Genomic DNA, 19,328 nt, shown 5'->3' with positions numbered 1-19,328 from the left:
TGGTCAATCAATTCTGATATACTCCATGACAAAGAGTCAATATCTATTTATTATTTGATATATGGGCTTAATTATCTTAAACACGATCAGGCAGGGACAAAGCAGAAGTTGAGCAGTGCCCAAGCAACTCTAGCCAGGTAACCATCAAACCCTACCCCAGGGCCGGCGAGTTCCCAGAGTGGTGAGAACCCACTGATCTGACATCTCTCACTCTCTGCCCGTTCTGGCCACCTTGGAGTCTGCCACACAGGGAGGGAGGGAAAGGGACAAATACCAGGGCCAACTCAACAAGTCACAAGGCCAGCAAGTTTGGTGGCTTGGACAATGAATCTGACTACGACGTGGGGCAACTGTTGCCCTCCGCGGGGGAGAGGACGCAGCAGTGGAGGGTTCTAAGAGGCCCACGAGGCATGGAGAAGGGAGACAGACTTAGGTATGTCTAAGGGAAAGAGGACAAGAAGACGGTTTAATCCGGACTTTGGTCTGAAACACACAGTCTTGGGTTTAAACCCTGCCTCTTCCTAGCTTTATAACCTTAGGCACTGTGCTTCCTCTCCCTGTTTCCTTGTCTATAAATGGCAGAGTTGCGTGGTGCCTACTTCAGAGGGTTGTTTAAATGATCTAGAAGACAGAAAAACCAGAATGCGCACGCAGGTCGATCAGATTGCAGGGAACCAGCTTTTAATTACAATTTCAGCTCCCTCCGTGAAGCTGCCCCTGTGCTCCTGAATCTTTGTTTAACCACCGCCTGCCAGAAGTGCAGAAGAAACCATCCCTCTGGTTTCGGGAGCTGCTGTTGCCCACATTTGCCTTCAAAACATGGGACTGCAGCTATTTTTAACTGGGGTAAATAAAGCTGTTGAAGATGCCTTCATCTCCAGAGGGCTGCCAGCGCACAGTTGCTTTCCCCTTAGGGAGTCGAGCCGAGGATCTTTTAGGACCTAGGGCATTAAAACCTGCGCTGGTTCCCACTGACGTCAGATTAGGATCAACACCGACTGTCCACACCCTTCTTAAATCGGGGAAGCACGTCAACAATCCTGAGACAAGCTCTCCTAAGAAAAGGGATCGCCCCAAAGCGGTCTTTCTAAATTGCAAACCGGACATTGTCACTCCTCTGGTTACAACTCTGGGTGGCTTCCTCCTGCCTTTAGGAGAAGAGTTCCGAGTCCTTAGCTTGGCTCTCGAGGTCCTTTAAGACCATCTCCAGCTTCCTGTCTCTTGTTATTCCCCATATGGATCCTACATGCCAGTTCCTGCCTCTTGCGTCCCATCGCGCCCCCATCCCCCTGGCCTTGCTGGCCCCTAACCTCCAGCCCTTTGCACGTGCCGGCCCCTCTACTGGGAATGCCAATATCTTCTTGTCCATCTGGCCAATTGGTTGGATAAGGGGGCCACTCTGGGGCCCCACAGCCAGCCCCCCGTGATCCTACGACAGCCATTAGGACACTTTGAGAATCACCCAGTTACTTGTCTGCCTGTAAGTGGCACGGCTGCAGAGGCCATGCCCACCTCTTTTCATTCCCAACATAAGGGCCAGGACGTTATACGTGATGAGCGTTGGAAGCAAATATCCCCAAACCATTCAGCCTCTTTATTGTATTTTTATCATCTACATCACCTTATTGGCATCTTTTTTCTTGTCATCACCACTAACTCTCCCACACCCTACAGCCACCCCATGACTGGTTTGTACTATATTTTACTTAAGTCCCACTCATTCCTCAGTGATTCTAAGTAAATGGTACCATCCATTGTTTGCTACCATACTTGCCTAGAGAAGCAGGCTGTGATAACGCGTGCAAATGTAGTTTTGGAATCTGTTATTCATTCATTCAAAACGTATTTAAGGAGGACCTAATATTTTAGGGGCTGGGGACACAGAGGTGTGTCAAACAGCTGAGGTCCTGCGTTCCTGGGGCTTCTGTTCTAAGGTGTGGGGGAGGGGATGTAGGGAAAGGAGGCAAGCAGTAAAGAAACTGAGGAACAAAATATTATCTTGTGGTGAGAAGTGCCCTATGGAAAATAAAACACAGTGATGTCGTTAGGAGGGACCGGGGGCAGGGAAGCTGGGCGGCGGGAGCCTCTTTGGATTGGCTTCCTGACTCCAGGTGCTTCTGGTTGCTTCTACTGCCCTGCCTGCTTCTTCTCAGTCTCTTGTGCAGGGTGGCCCTTCCTGACCAGGCCACCCAGTGCTGGAGATGCTCCAGGCTCTGCCTTTGGATGACCCTCCAGGGTCACCTAGGGGAGAGAGGAGGATGACCTCAGTGTCCACTGAAGCCCAGAGCTTCAATCACCACTTCTACACAGATGACTCACACGCGTTTATTTCCAGCCCCGACCTTTCATCTGAGCTTTAGACCAGTATATTCAGTCCCAACTTGATATCTCCTGGGCAGCTCAAAGCTTACAGAGGTTAAGCCACGTGGCCAAGGCACAAGCCTGGAGCAGAGCTAGGTCACAAACCAAAGAGGTCAAACCACAGCAATCAATTCATATCATCTGATATTATAATAAACATAAAACATCTCCTCTTTGTAGCACCAAGGCTTTGGCACCTGAAAATATACTACTTCTCCTAATTGCTGCTATCATTTTCATTATTGCTGGCATCATCACTGTTAGAATGTCATCATTATTACCACAGTGACCGGAAGATACAAGGTATCAAGCACCTCCAGTTACAGGAGGCATTAAGCTACAGCCTTTTCATACAAGATCTCCAATTCTTATCCCTACCTTGCAAAAGAGATCATTGTTATCCCCATTTTACAGATGAGAAAACTGAGGCAAACAGGAGTAACGACATTGGCAATAACAGACTCAAACCCAAACAGGTATTATCCATGCAGAAGTTATATAGTGAAAATAGCCGGCCACGAACAGGGTTGGTGGAGGAGTCTACCTTCAATGGGAGAAGGAGATCTACCCATAAATGTGTGCTTGTCACAGAACTGCTGGCTCTTCATCAAAAGCCACGTCGTTTTCTTCCCAGGGATACAGTGAGTCATTTCTCAGCCTCCCTTGCAGTCAGGTGTGGCCAAGGGACTGGGACAGCCTATGGCACACGAGTGGAATGATGTGCACCACTTCTCAGCTTGGCTCATGGAAACCTCCCATATGACCCTTCATGTTCTTCCTCTTCGCCCAACTAGAAGCAGAGGATTCTGAGCCCTGGGGACAACTCCAAAAGATGGGATTGGGTGTGAATCCCTCTACACACGGAGAACAGCCACGTGCCATCCAGAAACACCCACCTTGAACTATTACATGAGCAAGAAATACACTTCTCTTGTGTTAAGCCACTTAATGTTTCAAGGCTTATTTGTTACAGCAGCTACTATTACCCTGACAAATACAGACTGTGAGTTGGCATATATACTCAGAAAACTGCCTGGAAGGATACAGAGCAAAATGTTAATGTGATTCTCTCTGGCTGGAGACATTCTGGGTGAATTTCACCTTCTTCTTTTTGCTGATCTGTATTTTCAACAACAAACGAGTTATCACTTGTGTAATAAGATGCAAAAGTCAAGGGATGACAGATGTCACACATGCCAGTGTAGAATCTTTGAGATTCGAGGAAAGTGGTGGCCAGTGGCATAATCTTCACCCATGCAAGTCCTCTGCTGGTCACATGATCATTTACCAACAGGCATGTACAATATACATGAAATGATGCTAATAACAATAATAATGATTTAGTACATTTATAGGCTTCCTTCACAAAAGTGCCGGGGCATTTTAAATTCCAGCACAATTGAAGACAGCCACAGACAAAAAAAACCTTTTCAGCTGTGCTTTATAAAAAGGGAAAGCAATTCAGCTTTTTGAACATAAAAGGAAGCCAATTCCACTAGATGACGGGGGCGGGGGGAGGAATCTTCATGTGCTCAGGCCTCCCAACTCTTGTATGATATATTTAGGACAGTCAAACTGGCCTGAAGAAAAAAAAAATCAGAAAGCCCACAAGTACAGAGTTACAGAAAACGTAAGTCGAGATCTCATTCAGGCACTGAGTTACCATCTTAGCAGAAGGCAGCGTCCTCCATTTGTCAAACATAGCAGCTTGGCACTATTATATTTGAAAACATGAAAAACAGGAATTGATTTGGAGTTGGAAATAAATAACCTATTACATAGCTCTTGATACTTACTGGATTTAAAATGCTGTGCAAATGAGGCCCTGTGGGATTTCAGTACTACCTCACCCCTGGGAGATGGGGACGTGTGCATGTGGGCAATACAGTCAAGATGACATGACTGCAGAATTGCACGTGGACTCTGGGCACCCAGCAAGGGGACTGATGACACGCACTAAGTGAGAAATAAAATCTTCCCGTCAGCAGTGGGGAAACGCTGTCCTTCCTTCCTTCTCTTTCCTGGGGTGCACAGCCCGAACCCCTCCATCGAGACCAGACGTTTATGTAACACTTCCTCCTAGTCCTGTCCCTGCAAAAGCATCTTGATGAAGTTCACCGTGTCCCCAAATGCAGAGGAATCATTCAGTATCTTTCCTGAAGCTCCACGCGGTAGAAACATCACGCTGACGGCCGGGACACCTCGGCCTGTGTCCTTCAAAGCTGGGCTTGGTCGATGGCCTCATGGCTCTCGACCAAATGGGTTTCAACACATTTGATACAAGCAGCTGAGTGTCAAAGGAGGCAGCAGCCAGGCCACCAGGAAACTTCCAGAGTGGTGGGAGCAGCTCCTGTTTAAAATCTTTCACTAGCTTCCCCGGCATTAGGATAACCGGCAAGGCTTCAGCTGCACTTCTGAGGCCCCGCAGCTCCTTCCCTCCCCCAACCCTGCCATTACTCGCACTTGTTTCCTTGTGGTCAGACGTGCCCATCTCATTCCCACCATGAAACCCAGTCCACCTAAAACCGGGTTCCGCTGCCGAGTTTATGAGTCACCTCTGTACCCAAAACTTTATTCCTTTTCTCGTCCCGCCCCTGTTCCCCCTCAAGATTGAGGAGTATCGAAGAAAAGGGGGGATTGTAACCGAGCAGAACCCTATGGGGCCTTCCCGGGATAGACACCCCCTGCCATGTCCTCCCCTTGCCTCTAGTTTATAGAAAAATTTTAGCCTCCCAGGCCTTCCCTGGGTTTCAAAGAACAAATTTAATTAGAGAAGTGAGAAAATGCAGAAACAAAGGAAAACAGTCAAGCAAGACAAAACAATAATAGTTTAGCCATTAAGCAAAGTCAAGGACCTTTAGTTCCTCTTCAAGGGTTGTAGATAATATTCTGAGCCACATCCTCTGAGCTGTTTTGCAGATACTGAATCCCCCACCAGGTGGAAGAAGTTAACTACGTGCTGCCCACAAGCACGTAGACCCCAGACCACACCGGCTGGAGCCAGAAGATTGATGATGTTGACTCCCGATTACTCCACCACCAGCCAATCAGAAGAATGTCCACGAGCTGATCACATACCCCACACCCTCCTCCCTCACTCTGTCTTTAAAAACACTTCCCTGAGGGCCATTAGGGAGTTCAGCCTGTACTCCTTGCTGGACACCCTGCAGTGAATGCTGCACCTTCCTTCACCACAACCTGGTGTCAGTAGGTTGGCCTTACTGTGCGTAGGTGAGCAAACCCAAATTTGGTTCTGTAACAACCTCAGGGGCTTTGCGCCTGCTGTACTGCTGCTCAGACTGCTTTCTCTGCCTCTCTGCACAGCCATCTCCTCCTCGTCCTTAGGTCTCAGCTCAAATGTCACCCCCCCACCCTGGACAGCTCTTCCGAGCGCCTCTTCAAAGTCGCAAACCTGTGGCTCTGACCCCAGCCCTCCCACTGTTTCTGGCCTTCACAGCACTTAACAAAATGCTTTAATTATCTTAATGATCTGTTTAACTTGTTATTATCTGTCTCTTCTACTGGCACATGAAGTCCTTGTGTAAAATGTAGGAACTCTGTTCTGAGCATCCAGCCCCCAGCCTGGCTCTCAGGTCCAGTAAATGACCGTGGAAGGTACATTCGTGAACTGAAGCTAAGAGACGGCTCTAAGGCCCCTGCTGGTTCTCACACTGGGACATTCTAGGCCCTCTCTCCCCTTGGACTCAGCTGCTCACCTCTCAGTGCCTCCTGGCAGAATCGCTGGGTGAGGGGGCAAGGAGGTTTTGAAGTATGCAGGAAACTCTAGGCAGTAGAAAAGGCCGCTCGCCCAGCACAGGAAGCAGGAACAGGTTTCTTTAAAGCAGGGGTCTGAGCTCCAGCATGCATCAGAGTCTCCTGGAGGGGCTTGGGCCCACCCCCAAGCCTCTGATTGGCAGGGAGGGGATAAGAATTTGCATTTCTAACAAGTTGCCAGGTGATGCTGGTTGGGGGTGGGGGTGGGGCACACTATGAAGCACAGATTTAAACAATTTGGGCGATTCTAGAAAATTATTTGGGGGGTGGGGACTTCTGGGCTATCCGACCTTTGTGAGTTGCTAATATTAATGAAATGAGTCTTACAGGGAAAGAGAATAACACAGCATGTGTTTGTACGAATGAGAGAAGGGGTGTGGGAGAGAGGACAAGAATGGGAGAGAGAAAGGAGAGAGCTGGGGTGTCATTTAGGGTGTACACGGAAGAGGTGGGTGTGTTGGCCCCATGGGAAATTACAGGGCATTTCAGAAGTACACAGAAAATCAAAGCTCCAAAAAAATGAAACTCAGTTTAATAAGAAAGTGGTTCTCAAACTGTGGTGTAGCCAATCCTCTGGAACTTAATATGCTTCTGGACTTAAAAGTCAGAGGCCTTGGCTCGTTGGAGTGAGACGGGTCATGGCCTTGTATTGTTACCAAGTTCACCAGCTGATTTGGATATGATCAAAGGTGGCAAACTCCCCCGACCGGTTATTGCTTATGAGCTGAGCCCATCCCCCTCAACCCGGTGGCAAAGAAGGAACATGCTAGACTAATATTCAGATGTACATTTGCTCAACTCCAAGTTCTGCCAATTATTTGTTCTATGACCTGGGCAAGGGCTCCCTTGACCTCGCCAACCTCAGATCTCAGTCTTCCCACCTGTAAAATGGGCACAGTGATAACCGGGAGACCATCACTGTGCCGTGCTGAAGGCTGGTGGAATCTGTTGCTTTTGGGGGTTCTGCATTTATTAACATTAAATAAATGCCCCTCAATCAGTGAAATGGTTTCAACAATGAAGATCAGTTGAGCCTCCTTCAGTTGCAAGAAAAGGAAGCAGGTGACAGAACCACAGTCTCTGCCTGGCCCACAGCTCTCCGTGTCCTCCTGTCCTGAGGGAGGGCTGGTGCAGAAGCTGAGGAGGACAACGAGACATTGTGATAAACCTTTCTGGGCAGAATGAGGCAGTTTCTCCCTCCCTCGGCTTCCTCTACACTGGTGCAGACCCTCGTCCGCTGTTAAAACAACAACCACGATAGGGCGGTCTCCATAACACAGCCTTTCCTGGGCTGGCCAAGGGCAGTGGGATGGGCTGGAGGAGAGGATGCTGGCGGCAGGTGAAGCCATCAGCTCTCTGATCACGTTGGGAAGTTAGGGTAGATAAATTGACATTTCGTTGAACTTTTGTTGCCTCTGCAGCTGACGAAATACTTCCCTTGGGCTGTCACCCTTCATTTTGGAAGTTTCCCAGTTTTTGCCCTCAAAGACACCAGATGTTGTCCCTGCTTGCTGCGTGGAGCATAAAATCCAGACCAAGCTTTTAGGTCCTACGACAGAGGGTCTCAGAGCGTCTCCTGACTGCCGATAGAGTCCCTGGGGAGGTTTTGTACTGAGGTCCCAGCCCCATCCAGGCTAATTAAATTAGAGACCCCAGGGCAATAGTTCTCACTGGGGCGACTTTGCCCCAGAGGACGTTGGCAATGTTTGAATACATCTGGGTTATCATAACTAGGGACTTGGTACTACCGGCATTTAGTGGGAAGGAGGCAGGGACGCTGCTAAACATCCCAGAGCACACGGGACAGACCCCATAAATGAATCATCCAGCCCCAAATGTCACAGTGTCGAGGCTGAGAGACTGGGGTAGCTGTCGGTTGTTTTAAAGCCCCCCCGCTCCCCAACCAGGCTGGAGAGCCCCCTCCCCTCCACAGTCTGGCTCCTGCCAGCTTCTTTACCCTCATTTTCTACCCTTTTGCCCTCAGCCACCGTGCTTTGCCACCACAGTCTTCCTTCTGGTTCTCAAACACGCCCTGCTTATTCCTACCCCAGGACCTTTGCATCTGCTGTTCCCTCTGCTGGGTATGCCCTGCCCCTGAGTCTGCACAGCTGGCTCCTAGCATCCAGGTCCCTGCCCAAATACCACTTCTTCAGAGAGGCTTCCTGGACCCCCCACACACCCCCGCAAAATAACCCCGACACCCAAGTCCCTCTGTAGCACATCTCTCCAGTTTGTTTCCCTCAACAGACTGGGACCTGCTTGAATTATCTCATTACCACCTTAGTACTAGTCTGTCTCTCCTACTAAAAATGGCAGCACTCTGTGAACCGGGTCCACGTCTGTCTTGCTCACCATCGTCCCCTAACGTTCAGCAAAATGCCTGGTGCTAAATATCTGTGGGATGGATGGATGGATGAACAAGCATTGGAGAAGGATGGGGTTTTCAAGTCAGAGAATGAGGTGTATTGACGATGGAGACCTGTGCTCCTGTCCTGGCTCCACTTTTCCTCTCCTGGTCTCAGTGTCCACATCTGTAACACAGCAGGGATGGGTTCAGTGGGATCAGTATCCCCCAGTGAAGCCCTCTCGGAGACGTCAATTTCAGGGATTTGCTTTGTCTTTGTCTCCATGGCCCCAAGCTAAGGTAGGTTGACCCCTACCCCTGTCACCAGATAAATAACGAATTACCTCCCACCGAGATCCCAATACTACGTAATTCTGTCTGGTCTGTTTTCCTTGGAAATTTTCCCCGCTTCCATTTCCCTTTGCACGAGCTGGACACATCTGACACCAATGCTGGGCACATAACAGTACTTCCTGGCAACACTCTCTAAGGCAGGGTTCCCAAATATTCGTCAAATTAGAATGGGCCGGGGAGCTTGGTTGAAAAGGCTTCACCTACAAATAGACTGGATGCACCAGACTGAGGGTATGTGGCAGACTGAAAAATGACTGCCAACGCTATCCAGCTACTAATTGCTAGAAACGGTGACAGTTACTTTATACGGCAAAAGGGACTTGGCATGTGTGATTAAGTCAAGCATCTTGAAATGGGAGATTGTCTTGGATTATCTGGGTGGATCCTACACGTAATCACAAGAGTCCTTATAAGAGGGAGATGTGATCCATGATGCCAGAAGACACCATGCTGCTGGCTTTGAAGATGGAGGAAGGGGCCACAAGCCAAGAAATGCAAGGAAGGCAGCTCCAAAGGCTGGGAAAGGCAAGGACACAGATTCTCCTCTGTAGCCTCCAGAAAAGAAAGCAGGCTTGCCTTGATATTAGCCTAGTGAGACCCACTCCAGGCTTCGGACCTGCAGACCCGTAAGAGAATGAATGTGTGGCGTTTTAAGCCATCAAGTTTGTGGCAATTTGTCATGACAGCCCTAGGAAACTAATAGAGGTAGCACCCAGGAGCCTGCATTTTAGCGACCCACCTCCCTTTGCTGGCTCTGATGCAGCAAGTCCTGGTGGACCGTATTTTGGGAAGTGCAGCTCCAGAGCAGTTCCAGTCTGCTTCTGAAGCAGCCCAGTCTCAGAGAACCAAAGAAGGACCCTGCAACAAACATCTGCTTTTACCTGCTCATTTTACAGATGGGGAAACCGTGGTCTAAGAAACGCTGCAGCGGCGTCACCACACAGCCCCGCCTCGCACGGGGACGCGGCCTGAGGAGCAGGGGCGGGAACTCCGAGACTAGGGTGGCGCGAAAGCTCGAGAGAGGCTATACTCATCTGTGTTAGTCACTGCTGTGTTTCCTGAACATGCCTATAAAACATACTGAAGAAGGGTGCCTGAAATTTGCCGTGTGGAAGAAAGGCTCTTGGTGCTGCAGCCAGGAGTTAGTGCTGTGCCTCTGAGGTGGGAGAGCCAACTTCAGGACACTGGTCTACAAGAGACCTCCCAGCTCCACGTAATATCAAACGGCGAAAATCTCCCAGAGATCTCCATCTCAACACCAGCACCCAGCTTCACTCAACGACCAGCAAGCTACAGTGCTGGACATCCTATGCCAAACAACTAGCAAGACAGGAACACAACCCCACCCATTAGCAGAGAGGCTGCCCAAAATCATAATAAGTCCACAGACACCCCAAAACACACCACCAGACGTGGACCTGCCCACCAGAAAGACAAGATCCAGCCTCATCCACCAGAACACAGGCACTAGTCCCCTCCACCAGGAAGCCTACACAACCCACTGAACCAACCTTAGCCACTGGGGACAGACACCAAAAACAATGGGAACTACGAACCTGCAGCCTGCAAAAAGGAGACCCCAAACACAGTAAGATAAGCAAAATGAAAAGACAGAAAAACACACAGCAGATGAAGGAGCAAGGTAAAAACCCACCAGACCTAACAAATAAAGAGGAAATAGGCAGTCTACCTGAAAAAGAATTCAGAATAATGATAGTAAAGATAATCCAAAATCTTGGAAATAGAATAGAGAAAATGCAAGAAACATTTAACAAGGACCTAGAAGAACTAAAGAGGAAACAGCAACAATGAGCAACACAATAAATGACATTAAAAATACTCTAGAAGGGATCAATAGCAGAATAACTGAGGCAGAAGAATGCATAAGTGATCTGGAAGATAAAATAGTGGAAATAACTACTGCAGAGCAGAATAAAGAAGAAAGAATGAAAAGAACTGAGGACAGTCTCAGAGACCTCTGGGACAACATTAAACGCACCAACATTCGAATTATAGGGGTCCCAGAAGAAGAAGAGAAAAAGAAAGGGACTGAGAAAATATTTGAAGAGATTATAGTTGAAAACTTCCCTAATATGGGAAAGAAAATAGTTAATCAAGTCCAGGAAGCACAGAGTCCCATACAGGATAAATCCAAGGAGAAACATGCCAAGACACATATTAATCAAACTATCAAAAATTAAATACAAAGAAAACTTACAAAAAGTAGCAAGGGAAAAACAACAAATAACACACAAGGGACTCCCCATAAGGTTAACAGCTGATCTTTCAGCAGAAACTCTGCAAGCCAGAAGGGAGTGGCAGGACATATTTAAAGTGATGACCGAGAAAAACCTACAACCAAGATTACTCTACCCAGCAAGGATCTCATTCAGATTTGATGGAGAAATTAAAACATTTACAGACAAGCAAAAGCTGAGAGAGTGCAGCACCACCAAACCAGCTTTACAACAAATGCTAAAGGAACTTCTCTAGGCAAGAAACACAAGAGAAGGAAAAGACCTACAATAACAAACCCAAAACAATTAAGAAAATGGTAATAGGAACATACATATTGATAACTACCTTAAATGTAAATGGATTAAATGCTCCCACCAAAAAACACAGACTGGCTGAATGGATACAAAAACAAGACCCATATATATGCTGTCTACAAGAGACCCACTTCAGACCTAGGGACACATACAGACTGAAAGTGAGGGGATGGAAAAAGATATTCCATGCAAATGGAAATCGGCTTGGAGTAGCAATTTTCATATCAGACAAAATAGACTTTAGAATAAAGACTATTAGAAGAGACAAAGAAGGACACTACATAATGATCAAGGGATAAATCCAAGAAGAAGATATAACAATTGTAAATATTTATGCACCCAACATAGGAGCACCTCAGTACATAAGGCAAATACTAACAGCCATAAAAGGGGAAATCGACAGTAACACAATCATAGTAGGGGACTTTAACACCCACTTTCACCAATGGACAGATCATCCAAAATGAAAATAAATACGGAAACACAAGCTTTAAATGACACATTAAACAAGATGGACTTAATTGATATTTATAGGACATTCCATCCGAAAACAACAGAATACACATTTTTCACAAGTGCTCATGGAACATTCTCCAGGATAGATCATATCTTGGGTCACAAATCAAGCCTTGGTAAATTTAAGAAAATTGAAATCGTATCAAGTATCTTTTCCAACCACAATGCTATGAGACAAGATATCAATTACACGAAAAGAGCTGTAAAAAATACAAACACATGGAGGCTAAACAATACACTACTTAATAACGAAGTGATCACTGAAGAAATCAAAGAAAAAAATCAAAAAATACCTATAAACAAATGACAATGGAGACACGACGACCCAAAACCTATGGGATGCAGCAAAAGCAGTTCTAAGAGGGAAGTTTATAGCAATATAATCCTACCTTAAGAAACAGGAAACATTTCAAATAAACAACCTAACCTTGCACCTAAAGCAGTTAGAGAAAGAAGAACAAAAAAAACCCAAATTTAGCAGAAGGAAAGAAATCATAAAGATCAGACCAGAAATAAATGAAAAAGAAATGAAGGAAACGATAGCAAAGAGCAATAAAACTAAAAGCTGGTTCTTTGAGAAAATAAACAAAATTGATAAACCATCAGCCAGACTCATCAAGAAAAAAAAGGGAGAAGACTCAAATCAATAGAATTAGAAATGAAAAAGGAGAAGTAACAACTGACACTGCAGAAATACAAAAGATCATGAGAGATTACTACAAGCAACTGTATGCCAATAAAATGGACAACCTGGAAGAAATGGACAAATTCTTAGAAATGCACAACCTGCCGAGACTGAACCAGGAAGAAATAGAAAATATGAACAGACCAATCACAAGCACTGAAATTGAAAATGTGATTAAAAATCTTCCAACAAACAAAAGCCCAGGACCAGATGGCTTCACAGGCGAATTCTATCAAACATTTAGAGAAGAGCTAACACCTATCCTTCTCAAACTCTTCCAAAATATAGCAGAGGGAGGAACATTCCCAAACTTGTTCTACGAGGCCACCATCACCCTGATACCAAAACCAGACAAAGGTGTCACAAAGAAAGAAAACTACAGGCCAATATCACTGATGAACACAGATGCAAAAATCCTCAACAAAATACTAGCAAACAGAATCCAACAGCACATGAAAAGGATCATACACCATGATCAAGTGGGGTTTATTCCAGGAATGCAAGGATTCTTCAACATACGCAAATCAATCAACGTGATACACCATATTAACAAATTGAAGGAGAAAAACCATATGATCATCTCAATAGATGCAGAGAAAGCTTTCGACAAAATTCAACACCCATTTATGATAAAAACCCTGCAGAAGGTAGGCATAGAGGGAACTTTCCTGAACATAATAAAGACCATATATGACAAACCCACAGCCAACATCGTCCTCAATGGTGAAAAACTGAAAGCATTTCCACTAAGATCAGGAAAAAGACAAGGTTGCCCATTCTCACCACTATTATTCAACATAGTTTTGCAAGTTCTAGCTACAGCAATCAGAGAAGAAAAAGAAATAAAAGGAATCCAAATCGCAAAAGAAGAAGTAAAGCTGTCATTGTTTGCAGATGACATGATACTATACATAGAGAATCCTAAAGATGCTACCAGAAAACTACTAGAGCTAATCAATGAATTTGGTAAAGTAGCAGGATACAAAATTAATGCACAGAAATCTCTGGCATTCTTATACACTAATGATGAAAAATCTGAAAGTGAAATCAAGAAAACACTCCCATTTACCACTGCAACAAAAAGAATAAAATACCTAGGAATAAACCTACCTAAGGAGACAAAAGACCTGTATGCAGAAAATTATAAGACACTGATGAAAGAAATGAAAGATGATACAAATAGATGGAGAGATATACCATGTTCTTGGATTGGAAGAATCAACATTGTGAAAATGACTCTACTACCCAAAGCAATCTATAGATTCAATGCAATCCCTATCAAACTACCACTGGCATTTTTTACATAACTAGAACAAAAATTTTCACAATTTGTATGGAAACACAAAAGACCCTGAATAGCCAAAGCAATCTTGAGAACAAAAAATGGAGCTGGAGGAATCAGGCTCCCTGACTTCAGACTATACTACAAAGCTACAGTAATCAAGACAGTACGGTACTGGCACAAAAACAGAAAGATAGATCAATGGAACAGGATAGAAAGCCCAGAGATAAACCCACGCACATATGGTCACCTTATCTTTGACTAAGGAGGCAAGAACATACACTGGAGAAAAGACAGCCTCTTCAATAAGTGGTGCTGGGAAAACTGGACAGGTATATATAAAAGTATGAAATTAGAATACTCCCTAACACCATACACAAAAATAAGCTGAAAATGGATTAAAGACCTAAATGTAAGGCCAGACACTATAAAACTCTTAGAGGAAAACATAGACAAAACACTCTGTGACATAAATCACAGGAAGATCCTTTTTGCCCCATCTCCTAGTGAAATGGAAATAAAAACAAAAATAAACAAATGGGACCTAATGAAACTTCAAAGCTTATGCACAGCAAAGGAAACCATAAACAAGATGAAAAGACAACCCTCAGAATGGGAGAAAATATTTGCAAATGAAGCAACTGACAAAGGATTAATCTCCAAAATTTACAAGCAGCTCATGCAGCTCAATAACAAAAAAACAAACAACCCAATCCAAAAATGGGGAGAAGACCTAAATAGACATTTCTCCAAAGAAGATATACAGATTGCCAACAAACACATGAAAGAATGCTCAACATCATTAATCATTAGAGAAATGCAAATCAAAACTGCAATGAGATATCATCTCACACTGGTCAGAATGGCCATCATCAAAAAATCTACAAACAATAAATGCTGGAGAGGGTTTGGAGAAAAGGGAACACTCTTGCACTGTTGGTGGGAATGTAAATTGATACAGCCACTGTGGAGAACAGTGTGGAGGTTTCTTAAATACTACAAATAGAACTACCATACAACCCAGCAATCCCACTACTGGGCATATACCCTGAGAAAACCATAATTCAAAAAGAGTCATGTACCAAAATGTTCATTGCAGCTCTATTTACAATAGCCAGGACATGGAAGCAACCTAAGTGTCCATCAACAGATGAATGGATAAAGAAGATGTGGCACATATATACAATGGAATATTACTCAGCCATAAAAAGAAACGAAATTGAGTTATTTGTAGTGAGGTGGGTGGACCTGGAGTCTGTCATACAGAGTGAAGTAAGTCAGAAGGAGAAAAACAAATACCGTATGCTAACACATATATATGGAATCTAAGAAAAAGAAAATGTCATGAAGAGCCTAGGGGTAGGACGGGAATAAAGACACAGATGTACTAGAGCATGGACTTGAGGATATGGGGAGGGGGAAGGGTAAGCTGTGACAAAGTGAGAGAGTGGCATGGACATATATACACTACCAAACGTAGAGTGGATAGCTAGTGGGAAGCAGCCGCATGGCACAGGGAGATCAGCTAGGTGGTTTGTGACCACGTAAAGGGGTGGGACAGGGAGGGTGGGGCGGAGGGAGACGCAAGAGGGAAGAGATATGGGAACATATGTATATGTATAACCGATTCACTTTGTTGTAAAGCAGAAACTAACACACCATTGTAAAGCAATTATACTCCAATAAATATGTTAAAAAGAAAAAAAAAAAAGAAACGCTGCAGCAAGGTAGAAGGATAAGAGATGCTTTCATTCAACTCTATCTTTATTGGCATTCAAATTCCATCTGGAGTTTTAAAAAATGAGCAATTGTGCCGACTGTCGATAGCTTTGCAATCATCTCATAATGACCCAATCGTGAAACGATTTAGCAATACTGCTGCTAATTGCATTTGTGGATCTAGCAATTGGGTAACTAGTTGGTTATTACTCATTCCCCAAGAGCCATACACATCGCATTACAAGGAAGCTAATCTTAGAAATACTTGTTAACTTCAACGATAATTACTAGGTAATTGGCTAGAACATGCCATTGTGAATTTATCCAGAATATGCCAGGTAATTATCTGGTCTTATGTTCCCTGTAAAATAAATCCAGGGTCCAGAAACTGTTCCAGTTGGTTGGCTATCATCCAACCATCAACCTCTGCCAACCAACTGCACGAATGCGAGTGATTAATCAAATTACTCAAATATTTGGTTTCAAACTGAATGTTCAGATAAGAAACCTGGGTGGCCAACAAGTGGACGTTGCTGAACGGGAGAGAGGAGGGCACTCAGCCGCTCTCTAAGATAAATATATAACGACACAATAATATGCAATAAATGTCACTTCTTTGGGGCTCATCTGGCTTCTTCAAACAAAATACCAAAACACTCCAGAGACCAATTATATGTCCCAAAGCTGCAGAGTCTTTATCATGGTGCCAGGAAAAGGCTGCGCTATTTGTGAAATCTGCAGGCAGTTATGGTGCTTGGGGAGGGGGACTCAGAATTTTGTATGTAATAGAAGAGGGGCTGCCAACGCAGCTGGCTTGCAGGGGGAGTAACACATTTTCATAATGACCACTCTTTTTTCAAGGATGGCTGCTGACTGAATCCATCCATTTCCAATTAGCCAGCCCTTGGGAAAGAGGGGAGGGAGGCTTGGGTAACTGGGTTCCACTGATACCCCTGAAAAAGTCAGAGGCCGGGAGGTCCTTAGAGGGTCTAGGCAAAGGAGAAGAGATGATGGATTTCAAATTTCTAATTTGGGGATTTGAAAAAGAGGGGTCAGCAGGTCAGAAGGTGAGGGGCTGACCAGAGAGAAAGCTGGGTTAACAGACTGGTGGGAACAGTGGGCAGAAGGCCAGTGGTGGGGGAAAGACCACCTTCCAACCAGACTTGTGCACCTCAAGTAAAGGACCGTTGACAGCCTGCTAATATAGATGATACATACTAGAAAGGGGAAAGAAGAGGGAGCTAAGGGTCTTACATGCAGTGGTAGGTGGTAAGAATGGCTGCAGACTGTCTCTCTCCCTGCATCCACGTTCTTGCAACATGGCATTGCAAATGCTCCCATCCAAAGGCAGACTCTGTTCTCCATGCCTTGGATGGAGGTTGGCCACGTGACTTGGCCAATGCAACGCAGACAGAGATGTGAAAGGCACTTGTCCAACAGGGCTTGACCTCTTGTTGTCTTGCAGCATTTGGAACCCTGAGACTACCCATGGGAATGAGCCCAGGCTGGCCTGTTGCGGGGATGAGAGGCTGTGTGGAGAAGAGCCGAGGCACCCCAGCTGACAGTCTGCCAACAGCAGACACATGAGTGAATGTGTCTGAGACTGACCATCCCTCAGTCTGAACAGCCAGTGGACCACAGATACATCTAAGAGCCCAGCTACTGAGCCTGGCTCAGCCCAGAACTGTTTGCAGACTAGAAAGAAACTGTGACTTTGGGGTATTTGTTACTCAGCAAAAGCTTACTGATACACTCACCTAATCAGGACAGCTCAGCCCTTGAATATGATCTGGGCTGATTATTTGAGAGCCACTTCTGGTCCTGTGTAGAGTTGAGAACCGTCAATTTCTACCCTGGTTCAAGGAGGGTTGAAGGGCCATCCTTAGATCTCTAGTCCTTTGCAAGCACTTACCATTTGACACGTGAGTTCCAGTCAACCCACCAGCTGCATAATCAATGGTGACGGACAATAACACACCTTCTACCAATCACCCAGGTCTTACAAATGGACTCAAAAAGGCTTTGTATGGATCACAAGGGAGCAGATCAAAGACACAGCAGCTCTTCCCTGAGCCCACAGCTCCCACTATGGCACCTGCCCAAGTGTGAGGCTTGTGTATTTGGGATCTTATTGCTTGGGTTGAGAATAAGAATGAGAAGCCTCCTAATGGACACCTGGCACCACAGGACACACCAAGAACACTGCTGCTGTGGCCAGTCCTAATGCAACAGAGGAGCAAAGGCCAGAGTTTAAAAACACACCAAAGGATTGTTCCACAACTGTTCAACTGAAACCAAAGCTATTTTTTTTCAATGCCTACAGGTTAGAGAGAGCAAGTCCAAGAAAGTTCCTATCATGTGACATTTTCTTAATGTCAGTTCTCTGTTAACTACCCCTTTTGTGCAGCTATAGACCATGGATCCTGGATATTTAAAACAACCATGGTAGAGTTCGACAAAAGTGCTCTGCTATTTTAATGAAAGCCAGAGCAAGTCATCAGAATGTCAGTCCAGGGGTCAACAAACTAGGGTCTGCAGGCCAAACCCAGCCCATCGCCTGGTTGTGTTAATAATGTTTGATTGGCACACAGCCACGTACATCCATTAACATCTTGTCTGAGGCTGCTTTCACACTACAGTAGCAGAGCTGCGCAGTCACTAGAGAAACTGTATGGCCCGCAAAGCCAAAAATACTGTTGGGTCCTTTAGAGAGAAAGTTTGCTGACCCCTGATTTAGCCTAATCCGTTCAATTTACATTTGGAGAAAGTGAGTCTCAGAGACGCTGTTTCACAAATATGGAGCACAGGCGGGTTTAGAATCCGCCTTTCTGACTCCCCATGTGTTGCCCGCTCCAGGGCACCACTCTGCCAGAGTTCTAGCATAAATCGTATTTTCTGGACTCTCAAATCTTCAAACCATGTAAGTTGTGATTTGGTAAAGCCAGAGACTCTCTATTTACCAGAATGTTGAATTCACCAGAACCCGCATTTCTCAACGCTGCCGGAAGCAGGGCTTTGGGAACGAGCGTATGGGCGGGGAGCCCGGGTGGGACTGACCTGGTGATGATGGCCAGGCGGGGCGGGCTCATGCAGGCGCCCATGAAGAGCACCACGTTCTCGTGCCGTGTCTGCCTGTAGGCCATCACCTCCCGCTTGAAGGCCTTGAGCTGGTCTTCATTATCCCTCTCAGTGTCGATCAGCCGGATGGCCACCTCCCCGTGCCAGCGGCCATGGTACACCTGCCCGAAGCGGCCCTTCCCGATGAGCTCGCCGATCTCCAGCTGCTCAAAGGGGATGTCCCACTCCTGAAGGAAGATGCTGGTCTGGCTGGCCTTGCGCGGGAAGCTCCGGGCCGAGAGCAGGGACAGGTTCATCTCCTCAAAGTCATCCTCCGACTCCTCGGCCTCGTCGTGACCCTCCTCGTTCTGCGGCCAGAGGGGGAGAGGGGTCAGTTCCCGCCACTGCCCCACCTGCCCGCCAGGTCCCATTGTGCCCCACTGTGTGTTTTCGGCTGGTGCACACGTGTCTCTCTATTTGCCCAGGTACCTCCTGCCTATCACTGTACTGCAATGAAGGAGCTGAAAGGGAGATCCTGGCAATCCATCCCTCTTGTGCTACAGGGAAACTGAGGCTCAGAGAGGGGAAATGCTAGGAGGACCACGTATTCCGGTTTCCCATGACATTACCCGTTTGGGCACTGAAAGTCTCACACTTGGAAAACTGGCAAACGGGGATGGTTGG

The 19,328-nt window shown here is 45.9% G+C and overlaps 1 protein-coding gene across 1 annotated transcript in view; it reads right to left on the bottom strand.

The window, feature by feature from the left end:
* Positions 1 to 19,328, bottom strand: part of KSR2 (kinase suppressor of ras 2) — a 396,776-nt gene that overhangs the window by 39,469 nt on the left and 337,979 nt on the right. Inside the window, exon 14 of the mRNA XM_060029378.1 lies at positions 18,645 to 19,012. Within this exon, the coding sequence (XP_059885361.1) occupies positions 18,645 to 19,012 (368 nt within the window). The remainder of the gene's footprint in view (positions 1 to 18,644; positions 19,013 to 19,328) is intronic.

Source organism: Delphinus delphis, chromosome 13, assembly GCF_949987515.2.
Source record: "Delphinus delphis chromosome 13, mDelDel1.2, whole genome shotgun sequence".
NCBI lineage: Eukaryota > Metazoa > Chordata > Mammalia > Artiodactyla > Delphinidae > Delphinus > Delphinus delphis.
The sequence above is the reverse complement of the archived record's forward strand: the minus strand, read 5'-3'. Positions and strand labels throughout refer to the sequence as shown.